Source organism: Salvelinus alpinus, chromosome 2 (assembly GCF_045679555.1).
Source record: "Salvelinus alpinus chromosome 2, SLU_Salpinus.1, whole genome shotgun sequence".
NCBI classification, from domain to species: domain Eukaryota; kingdom Metazoa; phylum Chordata; class Actinopteri; order Salmoniformes; family Salmonidae; genus Salvelinus; species Salvelinus alpinus.
The window spans coordinates 36,924,134-36,952,062 of NC_092087.1; the positions used below are offsets into that span (position 1 = coordinate 36,924,134).

Here is a 27,929-nt window from a genome sequence, read left to right on the forward strand (position 1 = left end):
AGGAGGGGCCTACTTGGACTTCGTTTCAAGTTGAAATAAACGTTTCAACACTTTGATACGGTGTGTCCTAATGAATAGAACCCAGGCTTGGTCAAAGGGAAGGAGACTCATATACAGCACAGCTATGCCTTAATGTCACATCATTGCAGACATTTAATATCCACTTACCTCAATGCCAAGGTTAGAGAGGGCCTTCTGCACATCCTGACGGGAAAGAGGCACAAACAGTGTCAAGGAGGAGTGAATACAGTACATGGTCATGCCTTTATCAGTCACATGCTGGGGTTATTCTCCTTTCTTGAATGCGTATTTTCTTACCACTGCTGTTCCAGGCCTGCCCGGTTGCCCGTCCTCTCCTGGGTCACCCTGTCAATAACATCTCACATCAGTAATACTAAAGATGCACTAACACACACTCAGGAAACAGCATGTGTGCACATTCATATGCCAGACACACACACACACTTACCCTTTCACCTTTACTGCCCACTGCTCCTCTCTCCCCCTGAAATACGAGAGTGAATGGGTCAGAGATCAGACTGAAGGACAGATGGATGGACAGGGCTGGAGCAGACTGACTGACCATAGAAATAAATAATAGTAAATGATCTCTATGAAAATGACTTACTCTAGATCCTACGGTCCCTGGGATTCCAGGCACACCCTGAGAGACACAGAGAGATGGGCATCAGAAACAGAGTGCATTAGAAATGTACTTAAGACAAACACACAGTACTGCTACATCAGGCTATGCTATACTGCTATACTGCACGGCTCATATCCAACATAGTAACTTACTGGGGTTCCTGGAGGCCCCTGAGGGCCAGGGATAGATGGTGTTGGAGCTCCCTTCGCATAGACCACCTGAGAGAGAAGAGAGGGGAGAGAGAGATAACTGTATAATCAGAGCACCAAGTGACACACACATTCTAGGAAGCAGAGCCATATGACTGTTCTGTACCTGTCCTGGAGGTCCGATGGTGCCAGGGACCCCTTGGGGCCCAGATAGACCAGTTGGCCCTGCAGGCCCGCCAAGGCCCCGGTCCCCCTTCAGCCCGTCACGGCCCTGAAACGCACACACACACAACAACTTCAGACCAGCACGGACACTCTATTCTATTCCTAAGGGGTCTGGCCTGAACTAGAAAGGAGGCAGATGTCCTAGATAATTTCTATGAATTTGGACATGAAACCAAAGCCTTGACATTCTATGCCCGTGCGGATCCCCTCGCAGAAGCGGCTGGCCCTCAAAGGCAGAGCTTGATCATTACCCACCGTTGCATTTATACAGCTGCTGCTTAGAGCGCTATTGATTCCACCGTGAAGGTAGGGTGTGATAGAAATATCAATGTCACAGGAGAGTACGCTTAATAAACACACACTAGGAGCAGGATTGATGGCGAGAAAGAAACGGAACAGGGATAATCGAGAGATGCTCAGGAGCCGAGGAGAGCAGGATCGATGAAGACGTAGGGAAAGAGGGAGCGAGAGGAAGAGACAGCAGGGGAGGAAAGAAAGGACATTGTACAAACATAGAAAGAGAGCGAGAGGGGAGAGATAAAGATACAGGGTAACAAGTTACTAACGTCTCTTCCAGAAACCCCAGCCTCTCCTTTGTCACCCTGTGAGGTAGAGAAACATAATTTTCATCACACCACTAAAGACAACAGTGACACTGCAAAGACACATCAACTCCAAATGAACATAAACAGCACAGCAATGGGAGGAAACGGTGATGTTTACAGGTCAGTGGACCATAATCCATGAATAAAGTTATGTGAATTTAAATAGTTCTGAGTGCTGTAACCAACACTGACCTTTCTGCCATCTTCCCCTGGTACGCCATCCTCACCCTGCGAAAAACAACAACACAATAACACACTTACCATACTAACAACACTGAAATGCACATTTATAAAAGCTCACTGTGCTGTTGTATCAAGCAAAGCCTCTCAGTTAGATAGATAATGTATTGCAGAGGCTTTGGTTGATCATCCTATTTCCTCCTCACTTAACATTACAACAGATGGGTAGCTCCCCAAAGGGCTCCCTAACCCTACATAATGCATTCATTTTGACCAGAGCCCTATGGGGCATGGTCAAAAGTAGTGCACTATATAGGGAATAGGGTGCCATTTGGAATGAACCCACAGTCAGCACAGCCACTCAGGTAGAATAAAAGCCCCAGAGTCACATCTGATCAGTGCACTTTAACCTGAGGATGTGACAAACATGTTTAATGGTAATTACACAGACAGAGACACATAGGACTAACTGGTGACGATAAAGCTCATAATGAATAGCACTGAATCGCATCCAATTCAAAATGTTTTCATCCAGTTTGTTATTAATCAGAGGTTTGATGTAGTGTGGTAATGCCCTGCAAGATGCTGTTAGAGGTCTGACTGATCCCTCACCATTTTCCCAGCAGCCCCTGGTTTTCCATCTTCTCCTGCTTTGCCCTGAAACACAACAATTAGGGTTATGAGACATCAATGAGACACGTGCTTTGGAAAGTGGAGCTTTGTGTGTGTGTGTGTGTGTGGGTGTCTGTGTGTGGGTGGGTGCATCATGCATGTATGTGTTTTTGTTTGTGTGGTTGACAGTGTTGGCAAACTCACAGGTGTGCCTGGATTTCCAGCGGGCCCAATAGGGCCTGAGAGGCCCTGTACACCTCTTAGTCCTGGCAGCCCCTGGTGAGACAGACAGACAGACAGACAGAGTGGAGGGGTGAGGGCTGAAACCACACAGCAACACAGTGCCCTCTAGTGTTCAAACACAGTAAGTGACGGCTGGAATAAAATAAAATAAAAAAATATAGTATATAGGACAAACCCACATCACGACAAGAGAGACAACACAACATAAAGAGAGACCTAAGACAACAACACAGAATGGTGGCAACACATGACAAAAACACAGTAGCAACACAACATAGCAGCAGAAAATGGTAGCAGCTCAAAACATGGTACAAACATTATTGGGCACAGACAATAGCACAAAGGGCAAGAAGTCTGAGACAACAATACATCACGTGAAGCAGCCACAACTGTCAGTAAGTGTCCATGATTCAGTCTTTGAATGAAGAGATGGAGATAAATAAGCATCAACCAGTGGGTCTTGCGACAGGTATACAGAGATGACCAGTTAGAGTGCAGTGATGTGTCCTATAAGGAGCATTGGTGGCAAATCTGATGGCCGAATGGTAAAGAACATCTAGCCGCTCAAGAGCACTCTTACCTGTCGATCTATAAATTATGTCTCCGTAATCTAGCATGGGTAGGGTGGTCATCTGAATCAGGGTTAGTTTGGCAGCTGGGGTGATGGAGAAGCGATTATGATAGAGGAAACCAAGTCTAGATTTAACCTTAGCCTGCAGCTTTGATATGTGCTGAGACAAAGAGTGTACCGTCTAGCCCTACTCCCAAGTACTTGTATGAGGTGACTACCTCAAGCTCTAAACCCTCAGAGGTAGTAATCCACTGGTGGGGAGGGGCATTCTTCTTACCAAATCACATGACCTTTGTTTTGGAGGTGTTCAGAAAAAGTTTAAGGGCAGAGAAAGCTTGTTGGACACTAACAAAGCTTTGTTGTAGAGCGTTTAAGAACAAAATCCGGGAAGGGGCCAGCTGAGTATAAGACTGCATATAAATGGATGAGAGAGCTTCCTACTGCCTGAGCTATGTTGTTGATGTAAATTGAGAAGAGCGTGGGGCCTAGGATCGAGTCTTGGGGTACTCCCTTGGTGACATACTCCTTAGCCGGCCCACAAGAATGTCTACCGTATCAAAAGCTTTGGCCAAGTCAATAAAAACATTAATTACAATCAAGGACAATGGTGACATCATTTAGGACCTTTAAGGTTGCAGTGAACCATATGTTCTTTTGGGGTCCTTTCGCACCTCTTAGTGACTGCCTGTAGGGAGAAACTTTGTAGTGGGACAGGGGGAAAAGAGTGAGGAGCATTAGGGATAGGTCCCGTGTGGCTCAGTTGGTAGAGCATGGCGCTTGCAACGCCAGGGTTGTGGGTTCATTCCCCACGGGGGGACCAGGATGAATATGTATGAACTTTCCAATTTGTAAGTCGCTTTGGATAAGAGCGTCTGCTAAATGTTTTTATTTTTTCTCTCGCATTAGAAGGGGTGGGAGATGAGGAAATGTTAGACGGGCAATGAGGCATGGCTGAGTCAAATAGGAATCCAGACATAATGAAGTGGTGATTAAAGAGCTCAGTCATGTGCTCCTTGTCAGTAACAACCACATCATCAACATTAAGGGACATGGGCAGCTGTGAGGAGGAGGGTTTATTCTCCAGGTCTTTAACCGTTTTCCAGAACGTCTTGGGGTTAGATCCACAGAGAGAGAACTGCTCCTTAAAGTAACTAACTTTGGCCTTCTGGATAGCCTGAGTGCACTTATTTATCATTTGCCTGAACAAGAGCCAGTCTGCCAAATGAAATTCTTGAGGTGGAGTTACTCTGCCAGATCACGGTCGAACCTGGGCCTGAACCTGTTTTTAATTATAATTTTCTTTATGGGGGCGTGTTTCTTAACAATACCACTGAAAATACCAAAAAAGAAAGACCAAGCGTCTTCGACAGAGGTGATTCTATACCAATTTACAGAGGTCATGAAGGCTTGCTCATTAAAGTTTTTTAGCAAGCGTCTATGACAAGGCAGGACATGTCGTTTCACTGAGCAGTCATTACGAACACAGGCTGTAAAACAGTGATCCCTAAGGTCAATACAGAAAACACCAGACTGATACCTATCAGGATTATTTGTGAGGATAACACCAAGGAGAGTAGCCTTTTCTAGGTGTTTGGAGTCATACCTTGTGGGATTGGTAATAATCCGGGAAAGATTTAGGGAGTCGCATTGCTTTAGGACTTGGTCAGGTGCTTTAAGCATATCCCAGTTTAGGTCACCTAGCAGGACAAATTCAGACTTAGTGTAAGGGGCCAGGAGAGATCTTAGGGCAGGTAGGGTACAGGCCCGGTGCTGATGGTGGGCGATAACACCCAGCAACAGTCAATAAAGAGCTATTTGAAAGTTTAATGCTTAAAAACAGGAAATCAAATTGATTGTAGACAGACTTGGTGGAGACAACCGAGCACTGAAGGTGTTCCTTGGTAAAGATTGCCACTCCACCTCCTTTGAAGATCTGTCTTGTCAAAAAAGGTTATAACCAGAAAGGTTAACATCAGTGTTCAAAACACTCTTTCTTAACCATGTTTCAGTAATGACCAACACATCTGGATTGGAGCTGTGAACCCACACTTTCAATTTATCAATTTTAGGTAATAAGCTTGAAGTGTCAACTTGCAGAAAACCCAGGCTTTTACGAGAGCAGAAATCGGTGAAACAGATACCAGAGCACAAGTCAGAATTGGGGCTAGCAACAGTAGATGGGCTAGGGTGTACATGCACATTTCCAGATATCATCAGCAGTAATACAATCAGGGCACGGCAGAGGACTGGGAGAACTCTGCAGTGTTGATTTTGTATGACATTTGGATGTGCATCAGATGGCAACAAGATAATATTGTACAGCAATTTCATCAGGTAACATGAATACAAAGCAGGCGAGAGGTAGTTAGAATACGATGGGAGGCCAAGAGCCTGTGTAACCAACAGAGTCAGAGTCCAGAGCGTAGGAACAAACATAGTCTGTCACACGGTTGGATAAACAAGCAAGTTCATAGTCAACAAAGCACGCAGGAGTCATGAGGCAAATAGCATAAAGCACAAGAAAAAAACAACTTGGAGCTAGCCATTGTAAGTTCAGAGAGTCACTCGCCCCAACAAGATAACTTGAGAGAGTTGCTCTCTATGCGTCAAATCAAATCAAATGTTATTTGTCACATGCGCCGAATACAACAGGTCAACAGACCTTACTGTGAAATGCTTACTTACAAGCCCTTAACCAACAATGAAAATAGTCCAGGTAGCCATTTGATTAGCTGTTCAGGAGTCTTTTGGCTTGGTTAAGAAGAAGGAAAAAAAGCTGTTAAGAAGAAAAAAGCTGGTAAGAAGCCTCTTGGACCAAGACTTGGCGCTCCGGTATCGCTTGCCGTGCGGTAGCAGAGAGAACATTCTATGACTAGGGTGGCCGGAGTCTTTGGCAATTTTTAGGGCCTTCCTCTGACACCACTTGGTATAGAGGTCCTGGATGGCAGGAAGCTTGGCCCCAGTGATGTACTGGGCCGTACACACTACCCTCAGTAGTGCCTTGCGGTCGGAGGCCGAACAGTTGCCATACCAGGTGGTGATGCAACCAGTCAGGACGCTCTCGGTGGTGCTGCTGTATAACTTTTTGAGGACCCATGCCAAATCTTTTCAGTCTCCTGAGGGGGAATAAGCGTTGTCATGCCCTCTTTACGACTGTCTTGGTGTGTTTGGACCATGATAGTTCGTTGGTGATGTGAACACCAAGGAATTTGATGCTCTCAACCTGCTCAACTACAGCCCCGTCGATGAGAATGGGGGTGTGCTCGGCCCTCCTTTTCCTGTAGTCCACGATCATCTCCTTTGTCTTGATCACGTTGAGGGAGAGGTTGTTATCCTGGCACCACATGGCCAGGTCTCTGACCTCCTACCTTTAGGCTGTCTCATTGTTGTCGGTGATCAGGCCTACCACTGTTGTGTCGTCAGCAAACAATGTTGGTGTTGGTGTTGGAGTCGTGCTTGGCCATGCCGTCATGGGTGAACAGGGAGTACAGGATTACCCACTCTCCGTCTGATCGTTACAAGGCACCTCGACCTACATCCCCGATATCTCCATCTCTTCTTCAAGCGAATTACGGTGATTTGGGCCTTGTCCAGTGTCTGAAGTAAATCCTTTGCATCTGACTTGTTAAAGAAAAAATCTTTGTCCAGTACAAGGTGAGTAATCGCTGTCCTGATATCCAGAAGCTCTTTTTGGTCATAAGAAACGGTGGCAGAAACATTATGTACAAAATAAGTTACAAATAACGTAGAAAAACACACACAATAGCACAATTGGTTAGGAGCCCGTAAAACAGCAGCCATCTCCTCCGGCGACATTGATACCAGTAGGCTATAAAAGTATGAGATAAAATAAATAAATAAATAAATAGTAGGCCTATACTAGTTAATTAAAGCATTTCTGAGTAAGCTCACATAATAACCTTCACAAGTTAATTAGCCTACCTAAAACTCAGATCAGTCCAAAGTCTGCGGTGTGTGTGTAAGTGCGTGTGTGCTGGAGGCGAGCGAAAGCTCGGGACAGAGGGGCGGAGTGTGGCAGGGGGTACCTGTACCAGACAGGGGGAGATGGTGAACAGATCACCAGGTGGAATCCAAGCAGCAGTGCAGCAGGCAACGGGAGTAGGTGTCAAACCCGCTTGGGAGAAGCTTTTTTCAGGAGGCAGATTCCTTGTAAACAATCCCAGCTAGCTAGCTTGCGTAGCTAGCAAGTCTCTGTCCACCGTTTTTATTTTTATTTATTTTTTACATGCAAAGGGAGAGCATCCTCCACCACATTTACAGTATACTGAACAAAAATATAAACATGACACAATTTAAGATTTTACTGAGGTACAGACTTCATAACAGTGTGTTATGTGAATGTATTTTAATGTTTAAAAAAATGTATAAACTGCCTTAATTTTGCTGGACCCCAAGGCAGCAGCTAATGGAGATCCATAATAAATACAAATAAGGAAATCAGTCAATTCAAATAAATTCATTAGGCCCTAATCTATGGATTTAACGCGACTGGGAATAAAGATATGCATCTGCTGGTCATAGATACCTTAAAAAAAAGGTAGGGTCGTGGATCAGAAAACCAGTCAGTATTTGGTGTGACCACCATTTTCCTCATGCAGCGCGACACATCTCCCTCGTATAGAGTTGATCAGGCTGTTGATTGTAGCCTGTCGAACGTTGTCCCACTCCTTTTCAATGGCTGTTCGAAGTTGCTGGTTATTGGCGGGAACTGGAACATGCTGTCGTTCACGTCGATCCAGAGCATCCCAAACATGTGCAGCCATGGAAGAACTGGGACATTTTCAGCTTCCAGGAATTGTGTACAGATCCTTGAGACATGGGGGCGTGCATTATCATGCTGAAACATGAGGTGATGGCGGCGGATGAATGGCACGACAATGGGCCTCAGGATCTCGTCACGGAGCATTCAAATTGCCATCGATAAAATGCAATTGTGTTCGTTGTCTGTAGTTTATGCCTGCCCATACCATAACCTCACCACCACCATGGGCACTCCGTTCACAAAATTGACATCAGCAAACAGCTCGCTCACACGACGCCATACACGCTGTCTGCTATCTGCTCGGTACTAGAGGCCGACCGATTAATCGGAATGGCCGATTAATTAGGGCCGATTTCAAGTTTTCATAACAATTGGAAATCGGTAATTCTTTTTTTACCCCTTTATTTAACTAGGCAAGTCAGTTAAGAACACATTCTTATCTTCAATGACGGCCTAGGAACGGTGGGTTAACTGCCTTGGTCAGGGGCAGAACGACAGATTTTTACCTTGTCAGCTCAGGGATTCAATCTTGCAACCTTACGGTTAACTAGTCCAACGCTCTAACCACCTGCCTCACGAGGAGCACGCCTGTTACGCGAATGCAGTAAGAAGCCAAGGTAAGTTGCTAGCTAGCATTAAACTTATCTTATAAAAACAATCAATCAATCAATCATAATCACTAGTTATAACTACACATGGTTGATGATATTACTAGTTTATCTAGCGTGTCCTGCGTTGCATATAATCGATGCGGTGCACATTCGCGAAAAAGGACTGTCGTTGCTCCAACGTGTACCTAACCATAAACATCAATGCCTTTCTTAAAATCAATACACAGAAGTATATATTTTTAAACCTGCATATTTAGCTAAAAGAAATCCAGGTTAGCAGGCAATATTAACCAGGTGAAATTGTATCACTTCTCTTGCGTTCATTGCACGCAGAGTCAGGGTATATGCAACAGTTTGGACCGCCTGGCTCATTGCGAACTAATTTGCCAGAATTTTACGTAATTATGACATAAGATTGAAGGTTGTGCAATGTAACAGGAATGTTTAGACTGATGGATGCCACCCATTAGATAAAATACGGAACGGTTCCGTATTTCACTGAAATAATAAATGTTTTGTTTTCGAAATGATAGTTTCCGGATTTGACCATATTAATGACCTAAGGCTCGTATTTCTGTGTGTTATTATGTTATAATTAAGTCTATGATTTGATAGAGCAGTCTGACTGAGCGATGGTGGGCACCAGCAGGCTCGTAAGCATTCATTCAAACAGCACTTTCGTGCGTTTTGCCAGCAGCTCTGCTGTTTATGAATTCAAGCCTATCAACTCCCGAGATTAGGCTGGTGTAACCGATGTGAAATGGCTAGCTAGTTAGCGGGGTGCGCGCTAATAGCGTTTCAAATGTCACTCGCTCTGAGACTTGGAGTAGATGTTCCCCTTGCTCTGCATGGGTAACGCTGCTTCGAGGCTGGCTGTTGTTGATGTGTTCCTGGTTCGAGCCCAGGTAGCGGCGAGGAGAGGGACGGAAGCTATACTGTTATACTGGCAATACTAAAGTGCCTATAAGAACATCCAATAGTCAAAGGTATATGAAATACAAATCGTATAGAGAGAAATAGTCCTATAATTCCTATAATAACTACAACCTAAAACTTCTTACCTGGGAATATTCAAGACTCATGTTAAAAGGAACCACCAGCTTTCATATGTTCTCATGTTCTGAGCAAGGAACTTAAATGTTAGCTTTCTTACATGGCACATATTGCACTTTTACTTTCTTCTCCAACACTTTGTTTTTGCATTATTTAAACCAAATTGAACATGTTTTATTTATTTGAGGCTAAATTGATTTTATTGATGTATTATATTAAGTTAAAATAAGTGTTCATTCAGTATTGTTGTAATTGTCATTAATACAAATACATTCTCTTTTTTATTTTTTTGTCGTCCGATTAATCGGTATCGGCTTTTTTGGTCCTCCAATAATCGGTATCGGCGTTGAAAAATCATAATCGGTCGACCTCTACTCGGTACAGTTGAAAGCGGGATTCATCCATGAAGGGCACACTCCTACAGGGTGCCAGTGGCCATCGAAGGTGAGCATTGGCCCACTGAAGTCGGTTACGACGCCAAACTGCAGTCAGGTCAAGACCCTGGTGAGGACGACGGACACGCAGATGAGTTTCCCTGAAATGGTTTCTGACAGTTTGTGCAGAAATTCTTTGCTTGTGCAAACCCACAGTTTCATCTGCTGTCTGGGTGGCTGGTCTCAGACGGTCCTGCAGGTGAAGAAACCGGATATGGAGGTCCTGGGCTGGCATGGTTACACATAGTCTGCGGTTGTGAGGCCGGTTGGATGTACTGCCAAATTCTCTAAAACGATGTTGGAGGCGGCTTATGGTAGAGAAATTAACATCAAATTATCTGGCAACAGCTCTGGTGGACATTCCAGAGGTCAGCATGCCAATTGCATGCTTCTTCAAAACTTGAGACATCAGTGGCATTGTGTTGTGTGACAAAACTGCACATTTTAGGATGGCCTTTTATTGTCCCCAGCACAAGGTGCACCTGTGCAATGATCATGCTGTTTAATCAGCTTCTTGATATACCACACCTGTCAGGTAGATGGATTACCTTGGCAATGGAGAAAAGCTCACTAACAGGGATGTAAACAAATTTGTGCACAAAATTTAAGAGAAATACGCTTTTTGTGCATATGGAACATTTCTGGGATCTTTTATTTCAGCTCATGAAACATGGGACCAACACTTTACATGTTGCGTTCATATTCTTGTTCCATGTACATTGACATTTTAGTAATTTGGCAGATGCGATACTAGCCTGAAGCTGAATGCAAGAGGCAAAGCCAGAGGGTCGACTCCGCCCAAAATCTGTCCTCGCAGATAAAGCAGATTTGCTTAACGCTATAAGCAAGTGAGGTGTTTTTGTCTGGAGGGCAATGTGAAAGTGACGAATTTGTTTAAGATGAAAGTGAATTGCTAATTTGATAGCTGAGGCTTATTTGATTTCATAATGCTTTGGTTGTTACGAGTGTATTGATAAGTTTTCTACAAAGGATCACTGGCTAGAATGTTCCCACCTGCCTTTCACCTTTGCAGACATGTATTTCCATTGTTAAATCGGCCAGTGGACCATCAATATAATAGATCATCTTTGCATGAAGTCCTTTCTCACTTCTTAATGGGACCTCTCCTAGGTTCAGATAAGACAAATGGTAACAGCTCCACTCACTGACTTTAACAGACTAATGAATGTACCAGAGAGCCACACAAGCCAGCAGAAGTGCAGCCCTCTGGGACTGGGGTTGTGCACCCCGAGTCTAGGGGTTGATTCTGGCCTGGGGAACAGTGGTACTCACATCTCTTCCTGGATCCCCTAGTTTCCCTGGGTCTCCCTGTAACACCAAGGGAAAAGGATTGAGAGACAACTAAAGACAGTAATGTTTATGTTATGTTCACAGTACCCTGAGAATCTACAGCTGTTGTAATGTCTGTATGACAGAGACAGAGGTACAGACCCTCAGGCCGGCCGCTCCTGGTGCCCCTGGTTTGCCATCCAGACCATTGCGTCCATCCAGCCCAGACGCACCTCTCTCTCCCTACAGAGAGGAGCACACATGATGCATAGAGTATGATCAGAATAAGGGCTGCACAGTGGTTGTATTGGACCTGGGAACATTTTGCACAAGAGGATAAAACTCTACTACTACTGTGGAAAGGCAATTCAGAGCTCCAGCATCGTTACTCAGAGTTAGTTCAATGTTTGAAAATGACTACGGTGAGATATTTTTTAGGATGCAGAGCATGTGTGTACACAGTAGTAAGTTGCATGTCTAAGGCTGTGGTGATGTTGTGAGCAGGCCCCACTGAGCTTCATCCCACTGGGAATCTGCAGACTGGTAAACAGGATCCGGTGGAATGAAGGACTGTGCAACCTGCCAATCACCAGCCAGTTTGGAGAACCATATCCTATCAGGATTTGTCAATTAGAAAATCTGCCTGTGTGAGAATGTGAGAAGTCACTGTAGCATGTGTTGTTCAGACCTTCTCTCCTGGGCCTCCTCTCTCTCCTGTGTCACCCTGGAGAAAAAGAAAGAAAGGGCAATGAGTGAAATAGAGAGAGGGGAAGAGAGAGGGATAGAGTGATTAGACAGACAGACAAACATAAGTGACAGACATACAGGCGGACAGGCAGACAGAAAGACAGACACACTTGACAGAAAGACAGACAGTGACTTACTCTCGACCCTGGAGGTCCACGCTGTCCCTCGAGACCCTACACAGACAAACAACAGAGCAGGTGAGACAGAGAGAAGACACAGGGTAAGAATTACACACACTACAGCACACAGACAGACAGACAGCCATCACAGGTCAGTATACTTCAGTAACTGCAGAAGCTTAGGCTTCTCAAGACACTAGATTTGGAAGGATAGCCCCGTAAGACTCTGCTTAAAGTTTAGAGGTAGTTTAGAGGCAGTGACCCATCAAGGGTACTTATCCATTGAAAAAGTGTCATCCTACAAATATCTAGGTATATGGTTGGATGACAAGTTGTCCTTTAAACCCAATTAGAAATTGGGTTTTTATTTTCGTAATAAGGCTTTCTTCCCCCTTATGGCTAGAAAGGAGCCGAGTGGCGCAGTGGTCTAAGGCACTGTATCTCAGCGCTAGAGGCATCACACATCACCGACCGTGGTTGGGAGTCCCATAGGGCGGCATACAATTGGCCCAGTGTCGTCCGGGTTTGGCCGGGGTAGGCCGTCATTGTAAATAAGAATTTGTTCTTATCTGACTTACCTAGTTAATTAAATAAAGGTTAGATAAGAGACAGAGACAGCAGTCTTACTCACCCGGAGCCCCGCAGCCCCTGAGGACCCTGCCTCGCCCTTCTGACCTTTGCCCCCATGCTCTCCCGGGTCACCAGCATCTCCCTAGACACAGGAAGTGACGTCGGACACTGGGAGGTTAGGTGGACTGGGAGAGAGAGCTGTGCTGTATACATACAAACATGTGTTCGTACAATGTTAGAAGTTTGTAAGGGACATCTACATACCTTTTCTCCTCTTTCTCCTTTAAGCTTTTGCTCTGTATCGCCCTGTAGAAGTTAGAGACAGAGAGATGTAGGTAGCTATGTGGTTCTGATGGCTCATTCAGTTAGTACGGTGCTTGTAATACGATTTCTTTGGTATGATTCTCACAGGGGCCATATTTGTTGACTGAAAGTCACATTTAGCCTCTGCTAAATTAACATATTGTTAAAGAGTTATAATCTTATCAGGACTTACCACCTTCCCTGTAGGTCCTGGGGGGCCTTGAGCTCCCTATTGTGTCATAAACAACATACAGTTTTGTTACTTTTAGCAGATTGGAACTATTTTATCAGATTAGATTAGATAACAAACAGCATAACCTCTGACCTCAACTCCTTTCTCTCCTCTTGGTCCGAAAGGTCCTGGGCTGCCCTGTGGATGACACACCATACACATCACACCACACACACCAACTGTCACTACAGACAGACACCAACTGCTACTGTATTACTCACAGTAACCAACACAAATACTGACACATATAGAGTATCAGATCAATCTGGCAGAAGAGTGTCAGAAGTGCAGAAGTGTGTCACATGAATTATTGACTGATTCATGGGTGTACAGAAGTGTCACGTCACAAACATGTGTCTCACATGTCTTCCATGCTCTCAATAACTATTACACAGAAGACACATACAGTATATCAGCTCAATCTGTCAGAGGAGTGTCACATTGTCACATAAACATGTGTCTCACATTTCGTCCGTGCTCTCCAGGGTCTCCCTGGTCTCCCTTCTCTCCTGCTCGTCCAGGCTGACCCGCAAGGCCCTGAGGACAGGGGATAAAACCCACACAGATTGTGCTTAGTTACCATGGCAGTCCTAAAAACATATTAGAAAAGAAAGGAAAAGCTGCACACTGATGGCTCCGATGCAAAACTGCATTTAATCAACGACAGCTAAGCGGTCTTCATCAGGGTTTCATCTGTCCTCAAAACATCCACTTCATATCATGTAGGTCATGGTTCATCAAATCAAATCAAATTGTATTGGTCACATACACGTGTTTAGCAGATGTTATTGCGAGTGTAGCGAAATGCTTATGCTTCTTGTTCCGACAGTGCAGCAATATCTAACAAGTAATATCTAACAATTTCACAACAAATACCTAATATACACAAATCTAAGTAAAGGAATAAGAATATATAAATATATGGATAAGCAATTTCACTGATTGATCATGACCTACATTAGTGATCAATCACCATATACAGTACACCAAGACGATTCTGAAAAGAGGGCATAAAGGGAGTTTTTTAAATGTTTTATAGTGCCCCCCCTCATTGAAGCCACGGAAATTCAAGGCCGACTGCGGTACTGCAGGCATTGTAAGCAGAAAACAGGATCCCCCATTATAGTGAATGGAAAAATGGCAATCTTCATGGTCAATCTTTGTGTAAATCTACACTGAACAAAAATATAAACAAACATGTAAAGTGTTAGTCCCATGTTTTATGAGCTGAAATAAAATATCCCAGACATTTTTAATACGCACAAAAAGCTAATTTCTCTCAAATGTTAATGAGCATTTCTTCTTTGCCAAGATAACCCATCCACCTGACATGTCAAGAAGCTTATTAAACAGCATGATCATTACACAGGTTCACCTTGTGTTGGGGACAATAGAAGGCCACTCTTAAATGTGCAGTTTAGTCACACAACACAATGCCACAGATGTCTCAAGTTTTAAGAGAGTGTGCAATTGGCATGCTGACTGCAGGAATGTCCACCAGAGCTGTTGCCAGAGAATTTAATGTTAATTTCTCTACCATAAGCCAACTCCAACGTCCTTTTAGAGAATTTGGCAGTATGTCCAAATGGCCTCACAACCGCAGACCACATGTATGGCATCGTGTTGGCGAGCGGTTTGCTGATGTCAACGTTGTGAACAGAGTGCCCCATGGTGGTGGTGAGGTTATGGCATGGGCAGGCATAAACTACGGACAATGAACACAATTGCATTTTATCAATGGTAATTTGAATGCATAGATACCATGACGAGATCCTGAGGCCCATTGTAAGGCTCATTTTTTAATGGTATCTATGACCAAAAAATCATATCTGTATTCCCAGTCATGTGAAATCCATAGATTAGGGCCAAATTAATTAATTTCAATTTACTGATTTCCTTATATGAACTGTAACTCAGTAAAATCTTTGAAATTGTTGCATGTTGCATTTATATTTTTTTGAAAATCATGCATGGTACAAAAAATGGTATGTCCTTACACCGAATCTTTTAAAATCAGACACAGAAAAAGATATAAGGATAATTTAGTTGCTCATGGCAGCCTGCAGTACACCGGTCGGCCTTCAACAATGAGAGGCGACAGCACTGAGCTAGCCTGCAACGTCCATTCCTGGAGTAGCTCAAACGGTGCATGTTATGTCTCCATGAGACGCCATCTTAACCGACTTCATTTGGCTTCAATATGCTATTGGAATAAATTGTGTCATGTGATCAATGGCTTTGTCCATTCATTTACACCATTCATTGGTTGTATGTGACACAGACATGTGACTACTCACCCTAAGTCCTCTCTCCCCTGCCTTCCCTGGGAGTCCAGACTCCCCCTGGTGGAGAGAGCGAGAACAAACGGAAAATTAGAGAGACCGATGGAGGAGAGGAAGAGGGGAAGGAGGAAGTGAGGAAGACATAGAAACAGATAAATGCTATCCTATTGTCTGCTATTGTCTCTAGTCTCCACCAATCCCCTGTCAGATGAGCAGAGGGTCTGAGGCGTGACTGAATCATGTGACAATAATACACATCTCTCACTCACCAATATTAATAAAGACAATGGGTGCCAGAGAGAGAGAAGTGGCATTCAAACATGGAACACTTTGAATGGAACTGATAGAATCAGATAAGGGAATAAGGGAGAGACAGAGAGAGAGTGAGCGAAAGAGAGATAGAGACAAAAACAGATCGCGAGAGCGAGCGAGCGAACTTTGGAACTTATGAGTGAAATGTTTACAGTAAATATATTAATAGTTTATTTCACATTTGTTTATTACCTATTTTACTTGCTTTGGCAATGTAAAAATATGTTTCCAATGCCAATAAAGACCTTAAATTGAAAGAGAGAGAGAGAGAGAGAGAGAGAGAGAGAGAGAGAGAGAGAGAGAAAGAGAGAGAGAGAGAGGGAGGGAGAAAGAAAAAGCGATATCATGGTTTGTCACAGGAAGGAAGAGCTGGAAGGAGAGATTGTTTCTTACGGGAGTGCCTTCATCGCCCTTGTCTCCTTTGGCTCCCTGTAAAACACAGTGATCCATAATTCAGTCCCATCACAGGGGGAGAACACCACACTGACCACAGTAACACAGTCAAAATACATCAAACTTTTAAAACTGAACCCCACAACATCACATAGGGCAATGGTAAGTATTCAGACCCCTTCCCCTTTTCCACATTTTGTTGCGTTACAGCCTTATTATAAAATTGATTAAATAAAAATTTTCCTCATCAATCAACACACAATACCCCATAATGACAACGCGAAAACAAGTTTGGAACACTCCTTAGCGCATTACTTAAAAATGAAATACTTTATTTACATAAGTATTCAGACCCTTTGATATGAGACTCGAAATTGAGCTCAGGTGCATCCTGTTTTCAATTGATCATCCTTGAGATGTTTCTCCAACTTGATTTGAGTCCAGCTGTGGTAAATTCAATTGATTGGATATGATTTGGAAAGGCACACACCTGTCTATATAAGGTCCCACAGTTGACAATGCATGTCAGAGCAAAAACCAAGCCATGAGGTTGAAGGATATGACCGTAGAGCTCCAAGACAGGATTCTGACGAGACACAGATCTGGGGAAGGGTACCAAAAAATGTCTGCAACCTTGAAGGTCCCCAAGAACACAGTGGCCTCCATCATTCTTAAACGGAAGAAGTTTGGAACCACCAAGACTCTTCCTAGAGCTGGCCACCCGGCCAAACTGAGCAATCGGGAGAGCAGGGCCTTGGTCAGGGAGGTCATCAAGAACCTGATGGTCACTCTGACAGAGCTCCTGAGTTCCTCTGTGGAGATGGGAGAACCTTCCAGAAGGACAACCATCTCTGCAGCACTCCACCAATCAGGCCTTTATGGTAGAGTGGCCAGACAGAAGCCACTACTCAGTAAAAGGCACATGACAACCCGCTTGGAGTTTGCCAAAAGGCACCTAAAGGACTCTTAGACCATGAGAAACAAGATTCTCTGGTCTGATGAAACCAAGATTGAACTCTTCGGCCTGAATGCCAAGTGTCACGTCTGGAGGAAACCTGGCACCATCTCTATGGTGAAGCATGGTGGTGGCAGCATCATGCTGTGGGGATGTTTTTCAGCGGTAGGGACTGGGAGTCTAGTCTGGATCGAGGGAAAGATGAACAGAGCAAAGTACAGATTGATCCTTGATGAAGAGCGCTCAGGACCTCAGACTGGGAGAAAAGGTTCACCTACCAACAGGACAACGACCCTAAACACACAGCCAAGACAACGCAGGAGTGGCTTTGGGACAAGTATTGGACTGTCCTTGAGTGGCCCAGCCAGAGCCCGGACTTGAACCCGATCGAACATCTCTGGAGAGACCTGAAAATAGCTGTCCAGCGACGCTCCCCATCCAACCTGACAGAGCTTGAGAGGATCTGCAGAGAAGAATGGGAGAAACTCCCCAAATACAGGTGTGCCAAGCTTGTAGTGTCATACCCAAGAAGACTTGAGGCTGTAATCGCTGCCTAAGGTGCTTCAACAAAGTACTGAGTTAAGGGTCTGAATACTTACGTAAATGTAATATTTCCGTTTTTTATTTGTCATAGATTTGCGCAAATTTCTAAAAAACTGTTTTTGCTTTGACATTATGGGGTATTGTGTGTAGATTGATGAGGGGAAAAAATGATTTAATCAATTTTAGAATAAGGTTGTAACGTAACAAAATGTGGGGAAAAAGTCAAGGGGGTTTGAATAATTCCCAAATGCACTGTATACAGAAAAGAGATTGCAGTAGACATGAAATAGACTTAGTAGTAGTAGTAGTAGCAGTAGTATTGTTTGAGTATTATTCCAAAAAGTAGTTGTAGTAATAGTCATTAGTGGTGATGTACCTCTAGTGTCATCAGGGTATGAGGGGGAGAGAGATAGAAAGAAAGTCTTATATGACTGGTTAGGTCATCGTTATATCATAACAATACTTACACAACAAAGAGGTCAGATTTAGACACACTGTATTAGTATAGTTATTAGTTGCACTGGAATGGCAGTATGACATTCATTCCCTTTGTGGTACAGTCTTGAATAACATACTAATAGTTTAATTGTCACCAACCGGTCGATCGCGATCTCCAAGCCATTCCTAGTCGATCACCAAACATTTCTGTAAAAAACCCACCGATAAAGCCTTGCGTTCCTATTTTTTTAATTGTTTCACGCTGTTGGTGGTAGATGCACTTGATTCTGCAGCCCTAGCGCCAGGAAGGCAAATGTTCCCATTTTTAACCATTTCATGTAGAACTTCGCCTACCCTTGTCAGGCCCAGAGGGAAAATCAAGTGCACTTATAGGCCTACCGCTGGCCAATCAGATAACTCAGATTACCGTGTCTGCACAGTTTCCTCGCACTATAGACTGTAAAAAGAGGCCTCGAATAGATTTGAAAACCTTTAAAACCATGACTAGAGAGAGACTCAACGAATACAGCAAAGAGCTGCTGATTTTATGAGTAAGTTCATGTTTAATTTGTTTTTCAGCACTGCCGAAACTTTGACGCAAAAAAAATGTTGCCTGCATCGATCTGTTAATACAGGACTAGTAAAGGCCCAGTGCACCACTTTTGTAAGAATTTTTAAAATATATATATACAAAAATGTACATTCTGACTTTTCAGGGGGTGCTGCAGCAACCTCAGCATCCCTACTTCCCGTGGCTATGTTTAAGTTGTTATTATTGGCAGCTTGTGTCTTTTTTTATATCAAGGAATATTTCACTTTCTCTGGTCATAGGGGTAACAACATGAATTGGTGCATAAAGCAGAAATAATGCAGTGTGACTTAAGTTTTGCCATCAGCTAAAAGTCTGTCCTTTTTCTCATGGAGGAAGGGAGAGAGGCGGGACGGTGAGTCGGGTGAGACAGCCTCACCGCTGCTCCCTCCCTCCCCTCAGACTGACCATCTGATGCAGGGCATCAGTCCAGCAAAAAAGCAATTTATTATGCTCACTCAGCTGTGCCTCACAAGTAATACAACAAACGATCTATTACCAGTGTGATCATATACCTACAATTTTGAAATATAATGTCAAAATGGTCTGAAAAGAACAACATTGGCAGGGCAATTCAAGCGTAGCCAAAATGCAGTGATAATGTACAGTCATGGCCAAAAGTTTTGAGAATGACACAAATATTAATTTTCCACATTTTCTGCTTCAGTGTCTTTAGATATTTTTGTCTGATGTTATTATTGAATACTGAAGTATAATAACAAGCATTTCATAAGTGTCAAAGGCATTTATTGACAATTACATGAAGTTGATGCAAAGTGTCAATATTTGCAGTGTTGACCCTTCTTTTTCAAGACCTCTGCAATCCGCACTGGCATGCTGTCAATTAACTTCTGGGCCACATCCTGACTGATGGCAGCCCATTCTTGCATAATCAATGCTTGGAGTTTGTCAGAATTTGTGGGGTTTTGTTTGTCCACCCTCCTCTTGAGGATTGACCACAAGTTCTCAATGGGATTAAGGTTCTTGGGAGTTTCCTGGCCATGGACCCAAAATATCGATGTTTTGTTCCCCGAGCCACTTAGTTATCACTTTTGCCTTATGGCAAGGTGCTCCATCATGCTGGAAAAGGCATTGTTCGTCACCAAACTGTTCCTGGATGGTTGGGAGAAGTTTCTCTCGGAGGATGTGTTGGTACCATTCTGTATTCATGGCTGTGTTCTTAGGCAAAATTGTGAGTGAGCCCACTCCCTTGGCTGAGAAGCAACCCCACACATGAATGGTCTCATGTTGGCATGACACAGGACTGATGGTAGCGCTCACCTTGTCTTCTCTGGACAAGCTTTTCTCCAGATGCCCCAAACAATTGGAAAGGGGATTCATCAGAGAAAATTACTTTACCCCAGTCCTCAGCAGTCCAATCCCTGTACCTTTTGCAGAATATCAGTCTGTCCCTGATGTTTTTCCTGGAGAGAAGTGGCTTTTCTGCTGCCCTTCTTGACACCAGGCCATCCTCCAAAAGTCTTCGCCTCACTGTGCGTGCAGATGCACTCACACCTGCCTGCTGCCATTCCTGAGCAAGCTCTGTACTGGTGGTGCCCCGATCCCGCAGTTGAATCAACTTTAGGAGACGGTCCTGGCGCTTGCTGGACTTTCTTGGGCGCCCTGAAGCCTTCTTCACAACAATTGAACCGCTCTCCTTGAAGCTCTTGATGATCCGATAAATGGTTGATTTAGGTGCAATCTTACTGGCAGCAATATCCTTGCCTGTGAAGCCCTTTTTGTGCAAAGCAATGATGACAGCACGTGTTTCCTTGCAGGTAACCATGATTGACAGAGGAAGAACAATGATTCCAAGCACCACCCTCCTTTTGAAGCTTCCAGTCTGTTATTCAAACTCAATCAACATGACAGAGTGATCTTCAGCCTTGTCCTCATCAACACACACCTGTGTTAATGAGAGAATCACTGACATGATGTCAGCTGGTCCTTTTGTGGCAGGGCTGAAATGCAGTGGAAATGTTTTTGGGGGATTCAGTTCATTTGCATGGCAAAGAGGGACTTTGCAATTAATTGCAATTCATCTGATCACTCTTCATAACATTCTGGAGTATATGCAAATTGCCATCATACAAATTGAGGCAGCAGACTTTGTTAAAATTAATATTTGTGTCATTCTCAAAACTTTTGGCCACGACTATATTGGTCCTGTAGCCTACTGCACGAACCTCATCGCTGCAGAACTGTTTTTAGTTGGTTAATGTTGCATAGGCTTACATTTTTGAAGTCATGTTTTTAAAGAAATCTGAGCGGTAGATCTCGGGTTGCATTTCGACTCAGAAAGTGATTCTGGCTCAGAAAAGGTTGGTGACTACTGCTCTAGGTTGATTGAACTGTAGAAATAAAAGTGTAGACGTAAAAAGGTAATGGGCCCAGTAGTGAAGCAGCAGAGTTTGTTATAACTATACTACTATTATGTTATAGCTATTGTATTTTGTCAGAGTAGTAGTATTAGAGTGATAACAGGTCGTTAGCGCAGTAAGTGACTACTATTGAAACAGGGATGATTTGCATTGGGTGCGTGATAGTATAACATGCAGGGGTTTGGCAGAGGTGAAAAGCTCCAGGGTCGAATGGGTAGTGTCTCAGACCTCTTTCCCTGGGATGCCATTCTTTCCTGCGGGTCCGGCTCGTCCTGTCTCCCCTCTCTCTCCTGGTTCACCTGAATCTCCCTACAAAACCAATAGGAACACATCAGCTGGAAACGACACAATAGTTTTACTATAAGAAAGCTAAGAATTACTTACAAGAATGTACAAATTACTTTATGAGAAAGCAACACTGACACAATAGAAATACTAAATAGAAGTTCAAATTTAAAAAAGACAAAAGCCAGTCAAGGCATGTGTCTCACCTTGATCCCCAGTCTTCCAGCTAAGCCAGAGAGTCCCTAGAGGGGAAAGAACAGGTTTATGTGTTTACAGACTGTCAGTCTGAGTCTGTAGGACATGACCTACATGCTGAGCATCTTTCAGCAGCTACACAGGGAAGCTCAATGAATGATACATATGTTTTACAATATACCTTTGGGGCTTTCTGCAGAGACAGTACCAGTCAAAAGTTGGGACACACCTACTCATTCAAGGGTTTTTCTTTATTTTGACTATTTTCTATATTGTAGAATAATAGTGAAGACATCAAAACTATGTTAAACAAATCAGAACGACAGATGTTTACCTTGTCAGCTCGGGGATTCGATCTAGCAACCTTTCGGTTACTGGCCCAACACTCTAACCACTAGGCTACCTACCACCCCTTCATGAGTTAGTCACCGGGAATGCATTTAAATTAACAGGTGTGCCTTGTTAAAAATGTATTTGTGGAATTTCTTTCATTCTTAATGAGTTTGAGCCAATCAGTTGTGTTGTGACAAGGTAGGGGTGGTATACAGAAGACAGCCCTATTTGGTAAAAGATCAAGTCCATATTATGACAAGAACAGCTCAAATAAGCAAAGAGAAACAACAGTGCATTATTACTTTAAGACAGTCAATCCAGAAAATGTAAAGAACTTTGAAAGTTTCTTCAAGTGCAGTAAAAACCATCAAGCGCTATGATGAAACTGGCTCTCATGAGGACCGCCACAGGAAAGGAAGACCCAGAGTTACCTCTGCTGCAGAGAATATGTTCATTAGAGTTACCAGCCTCAGAAATTGCATCCCAAATAAACGCTTCACAGAGTTCAAGTAACAGACACATCTCAACATCAACTGTTCAGAGGAGACTACGTGAATCAGGCCTTCATGGTCGAATTGCTGAAAAGAAACCACTACTAAAGAACACGAATAAGAGACTTGCATGGACCAAGAAACACGAGCAATGGACATTAGACTGGTGGAAAACTGTCCTTTGGTCTGATGAGTCTAAATCTGAGATTTTTGGTTTCAACCGCCGTGTCTTTGTGAGACACAGAGTAGGTGAACGGATGATCTTCGCATGTGTGGTTCCCACTGTGAAGCATGGAGGAGGAGGTGTGATGGTGTGCGGGTGCTTTGCTGGTGACACTGTCAGTGATTTATTTAAAATTCAAGGCACACTTAACCAGCATGGCTACCACAGCATTCTGCAGCGATACACAATCCCATCTGGTTGCGCATAGTGGGACTACCATTTGTTTTTCAACAGGACAATGACGCAATACACCTCCAGGCTGTGTAAGGGCTATTTGACCAAGAAGGAGAGTGATGGAGTGCTGCATCAGATGACCTGGCCTCCACAATCATCTGACCTCAACCCAATTGAGATAGTTTGGGTTGAGTTGGACCACAGAGTGACAGAAAAGCAGCCAACAAGTGCTCAGCATATGTGGGAACTCCTTCAAGACTGTTGGAAAAGCATTCCAGGTGAAGCTGGTTGAGAATGCCAAGAGTGTGCAAAGCTGTCATCAAGGCAAAGGGTGGCTACTTTTAAGAATCTAAAATATAAAACACTTTTTTGGTTACTACATGATTCCATATCTTATTTCATTGTTTTGATGTCTTCACTATTATTCTACAATATAGAAAAAAATAAAGAAAAATTGGATTTGTAGCTTAGATAAAGACTGATAAATTATCACAGCTTCCTCTGAACTCACCCGATCCCCCTGCTCTCCTTTAGATCCAGCCTGGCCAGGAGAGCCAGTACCTGGGGAACCCTGGAAGAATGAAAGAGGAGAGAAATTAGAGAATGAGAGACAGTGAGGAACAGAAAGACAGATGAACAGCATAAAACATTGATACCCGCTTGCATAGAGAACATCATTAAATCCCCTGTATACACACACATGCCGAGCACACACACACACCACCGAAGGGCATGGAGTGCCAGTTTCATGCAGCGCACCATCATGTAACCTGTGGGTACCAACTCACTTTTTCACCTTTCTGGGCTGGATCACCCTTCTGGCCCCTGGGCCCCTCTGCACCTGGCAGACCCGGCTCACCCTGAGGAAAGAGAGGAGAGGGGGAAGAGAGAATGAGTCTATGGAGAAAGTGTTGTAACTGTGTCCAGTACATCAAAATATCAACCATTAATATGGAGATGGGAAGTATGAGGAAGTAAAAGTGGGAAACTTGCCTGTTCACCTTTCTTCCCACCTAATCCTGGCCCCTGGATGTGTAGAAATATACAAAAGGAGGAAATATCATTACATTGACCAATACTGACCAATACTGATCTCTGCCTTTTCAATTACTGTAGAGAAGTACTTCCATAAAAATCCATAAAAATAAATCATATCGGTCCATCTAATGATGAGGCATCAAAATAAACCATGTATGATGTGACTCACACTCCGGCCAGGTTCTCCTTTAGCGCCCTCACTGCCCTGGAGACAGATAGGTTAGGGTGTTTTTATCTGATGTTCATCTATGTTTAGTTGATGTCATTGTTCTGATTACATTACATAGTTCACTCATGTTTATTTTGTGGAGATTCACTTTAAATGATCAGAGAGTCAGTCAGACTGTATTAGCCTCACCTTCTCCCCTGGTAGTCCACTGGTGCCAGGCAAACCCTGTGAGCAAGTCAACACACACTTACTCACATACACACACATGACTCACACACTCACGCATTGTAATAAAATATCACAAATATCTAAAGCCTCTGCATGTATCATCAAATCCTATAACTGAACAACATCAATCAATAGTGGTGGGTCACGATGTGAAAATGACTCAAATCATGTAGAGGTACAGTAAGACATGGTTACTCACCCTCAGGCCTGGAGCCCCTGTAGAGCCTGGCTGTCCACTCTCCCCCTGAAACACACAGCGCCACACTGTGGTCAGAACAACACACTGCATGACAACCCTCAGCAGGCATTTCCGATACCTGTGACCTTCATGCTAATACAAATGGATTCGGTTCAGTGTAGGAGTAAAAGTGAGCGAGCAAGGATAAGGATAAATACTAGTGAACACATGAAAATGGAAAACAAATGTGACATTCATATACTGTAGCTGTACAATATCTAGCTTAATGGTCATGAACAAGGTCACAGTGAAAAGACGCATAACCAAATGCATGGTACTGTACTCACCCTCTCTGCTGCCAAGCCAGCAGGTCCTCTCTCCCCCTGGAAAGACAACACAGTCAGTTACAACCCACAGCAGACAAACCAGTTTAACAGCAGCAGTCTAACTGGGTTAGAGGGGCTGTATCCATACTCACCCTGTCACCTTGTGATCCAGGCTCACCTGGCTGGCCCCGGTCCCCCTGAGAAGACAGAGAGAGTAGGGTCATCCATCCACCCAAACCCACCCAACCACCCAAATATACATTCTATCATACATTCTAGTCCCAAACATGGAGATTTGATTCAATGTTTTCCATTGTCTAACCTTGAGTCCAATGCTTCCAGCAGGCCCACGGGGACCCTAAAACACACAAACGTGTTGGAATATGTTGTACATGACTTGAGTATGTCCTTCATTTTACAGTAAAAAGATATGTATGTAAGCATGTATGTACTGTACAAAAGTATGTGGACACCCTTTCAAATAAGTGGATTCATCTATTTCAGTCACACCCGTTGCTGACAGGTATATAAAATCGAGCACACAGCCATGCGATCTCCATAGACAAACATTGGTAGTAGAATGGCCTTACTGATGAGCTCAGTGACTTTCAACGTGGCACCGTCATAACATGGCACCGTCATAGCATGCCACCTTTCCAACAAGTTAGTTCGTCAAATTTGCTGTTATTGTGAAGTGGAAACGTCTAGAAGCAACAACACAAGCTCACAGAACGGGAACGGCGAGTGCTGAAGCGCGTAGCGCGTAAAAATCGTCTGTCCTCGGTTGCAACACTCACTACCGAGTTCCAAACTGCCTCTGGAAGCAACATCAGCACAATAAATGTTCGTCGGGAGCTTCATGAAATGTGTTCCCATGGCCGAGCAGCTACACACAAGCCTAAGATCACCATGTGAAATGCAAAGGGTCGGCTGGAGTGGCTCGCCGCCATTGGACTCTGGAGCACTTAAAAAGCGTTCTCTGGAGTGATGAATCACACTTCACCATCTGGCAGTCCGTTTGGGTTTGGCGGATGCCAGGAGAACGCTACCTGCAAAGTGCCAACTGTCAAGTTTGGTGTAGTCGGAATAATGGTCTGTGGCTGTTTTTCAGGGTTTGGGCAAGGCCCCTTAGCTCCAGTGAAGGGAAATCTTAACGCTACAGCATACAATGACATTCTAGTTGAGTCTGTGCTTCCAACATTGTGGCAACAGTTTGGGAAAGGACTTTTCCGGTAACAAAATGTGGAAAAAGTCAAGGGGTCTGAATACTTCCCGAATGCACTGTATGTAAATGTGTATCCTACCCGATCACCAGGCTCTCCTGCCTTCCCAGCCAGTCCTGGCAACCCCTCTGCACTCTCCCCCTGAAACATAAAAAACATTCAGTACACACTATCAGTACACACATATGTACTGTACACACACAGGCGTACACACAGTACCAACCTTGTCTCCTTTGGCTCCTTGTTGTCCTGTAAATCCTCTGGGACCCTGAGCTCCTGGGTTTCCATTAGACCCCTGAACACAACAAAACACAATAAGATATGGTAAATAAGTCAGTTATGACATCAAACCATAGACGTGTACAGTATAATTATCACCCCAGAGATCTGCAGGATACAAATGCAGGCACATATACAAAAAGACACACATGACACATGTCCAGTGATTGACAGAGCTTACCGGTGATCCCTTCTCCCCCTTCACAGCCAAGCCACTGCCCACTCCTGGAGGTCCCTGTCAGCAGGACAAACAGACACACAGACAGAGAGAGACAGAGAAAGATAACAGAGAGGTGATAATCATTTTGCTCCATCATTCTTCCAGAGATATATGCAATGAATCTACAAGACAAGCTAGGGATAGCCCTGTACGACTCACCCTCTCTCCGGTGCTGCCCTTGTCTCCCTGAAAGGAGAGAGGGAGAGGAAGAGAGCGAGAGAGAGAGATTGATAGAGAGAGATAGAGAGAGAGAGGGATAGAGAGAGAGATAGAAATGATTAGTGATTGAGCTTTGTAGTTTCGCAGACTCTACATCCCAGTATAGGAATACATTTGAATTCTAGACACGCACACGTGCACCAACACACACCCACTCACACCCACAGAAACACACACACAATGCCCGTCTACTGCACTATGACGAAACATCAAGGCCTCTCCAAGTCTAAAGATGCTGGTTGTCAAGGAAACTGATGGAAGGGCATGATCAGGTGGAAGATCAAAACATAAAGAGGATGATGACAGATATACTCAAAGGCAGAGAATGAAACGAACCTAGAAATCTAAAATGTAATCCCACATTATCATATCACAGCCATACTGTTGGGGGGTTACTCTTAAGGTGAAGATATATTTTACATGAGGAAGTAAAAGATATATGAACATCCCTCACAGCACTTCAACTATTCCAAGTTAGAACCATCTGAGAACTTTTGAAAAGGGGACATGTTTTTGGGAGCAACTTGAATTGAACTTGAACTGATGAGGTGCCTGTTAGTGGTGCACAGGTCAGCTGTTTGTTCACCGCCCACAATTGCTAATAACTTATCCGCAACCGCCCGACTATACGTGATCAAGTGAAATCTGAGGCCTGCACCCAACCCTAACCCGCAAATATAGAAAATGCACTATAGGCTACAGTCAAAGACGGCATATATATGTTTCTGCTTAGAGTTTCCAACATTTTGGTAGTGTCACGCCCTGACCTTAGAGGTCCTTTTTATGTGTCTATTTTGGTTTGGTCAGGGCGTGAGTTGGGGTGGGGATTCTATGTTTTGTGTTCTATGTTTTCTGTTTTGTGTTTTGTGTTGCTGCACCTGACAGGACTGTTTCGTTTTCGTTCATTCTCTTTGTTATTTTGTTTAGTGTTCTGTTTAAATAAAAATAACATGAACACTTACCACGCTGCGCTTTGGTCCACACCTAATTCAACAGACGATCGTTACAGGTAGGCTATTTAATAGTCAACTTGTCAAAAATTAGATACATGTAGCTTCTCTTTTGTTATTACATGTTGCCCT

At 43.8% G+C, this 27,929-nt stretch overlaps 1 protein-coding gene across 2 annotated transcripts in view; it reads right to left on the minus strand.

The window, feature by feature from the left end:
* LOC139542688 (collagen alpha-1(VII) chain-like) overlaps positions 1 to 27,929 on the minus strand; it is a 100,718-nt gene that overhangs the window by 28,259 nt on the left and 44,530 nt on the right. For both annotated transcript variants that reach the window (XM_071348440.1, XM_071348450.1), the window contains exons 39-74: positions 26,788 to 26,814; positions 26,590 to 26,643; positions 26,353 to 26,424; positions 26,211 to 26,270; positions 25,229 to 25,264; positions 25,059 to 25,103; positions 24,928 to 24,963; positions 24,602 to 24,646; positions 24,364 to 24,399; positions 24,175 to 24,210; positions 23,961 to 23,993; positions 23,756 to 23,827; positions 23,479 to 23,538; positions 21,758 to 21,793; positions 21,495 to 21,575; positions 16,361 to 16,396; positions 15,671 to 15,715; positions 13,839 to 13,910; positions 13,467 to 13,511; positions 13,335 to 13,370; positions 13,103 to 13,144; positions 12,900 to 12,980; positions 12,287 to 12,322; positions 12,091 to 12,126; positions 11,565 to 11,645; positions 11,406 to 11,441; positions 2,622 to 2,693; positions 2,418 to 2,462; positions 1,818 to 1,853; positions 1,587 to 1,622; positions 962 to 1,066; positions 799 to 864; positions 629 to 664; positions 470 to 505; positions 319 to 366; positions 169 to 204 (exon numbers count right to left, since the gene is read on the minus strand). In XM_071348440.1, the coding sequence (XP_071204541.1) occupies positions 169 to 204; positions 319 to 366; positions 470 to 505; positions 629 to 664; positions 799 to 864; positions 962 to 1,066; positions 1,587 to 1,622; positions 1,818 to 1,853; positions 2,418 to 2,462; positions 2,622 to 2,693; positions 11,406 to 11,441; positions 11,565 to 11,645; positions 12,091 to 12,126; positions 12,287 to 12,322; positions 12,900 to 12,980; positions 13,103 to 13,144; positions 13,335 to 13,370; positions 13,467 to 13,511; positions 13,839 to 13,910; positions 15,671 to 15,715; positions 16,361 to 16,396; positions 21,495 to 21,575; positions 21,758 to 21,793; positions 23,479 to 23,538; positions 23,756 to 23,827; positions 23,961 to 23,993; positions 24,175 to 24,210; positions 24,364 to 24,399; positions 24,602 to 24,646; positions 24,928 to 24,963; positions 25,059 to 25,103; positions 25,229 to 25,264; positions 26,211 to 26,270; positions 26,353 to 26,424; positions 26,590 to 26,643; positions 26,788 to 26,814 (1,791 nt within the window). The remainder of the gene's footprint in view (positions 1 to 168; positions 205 to 318; positions 367 to 469; positions 506 to 628; positions 665 to 798; positions 865 to 961; positions 1,067 to 1,586; positions 1,623 to 1,817; positions 1,854 to 2,417; positions 2,463 to 2,621; positions 2,694 to 11,405; positions 11,442 to 11,564; positions 11,646 to 12,090; positions 12,127 to 12,286; positions 12,323 to 12,899; positions 12,981 to 13,102; positions 13,145 to 13,334; positions 13,371 to 13,466; positions 13,512 to 13,838; positions 13,911 to 15,670; positions 15,716 to 16,360; positions 16,397 to 21,494; positions 21,576 to 21,757; positions 21,794 to 23,478; positions 23,539 to 23,755; positions 23,828 to 23,960; positions 23,994 to 24,174; positions 24,211 to 24,363; positions 24,400 to 24,601; positions 24,647 to 24,927; positions 24,964 to 25,058; positions 25,104 to 25,228; positions 25,265 to 26,210; positions 26,271 to 26,352; positions 26,425 to 26,589; positions 26,644 to 26,787; positions 26,815 to 27,929) is intronic.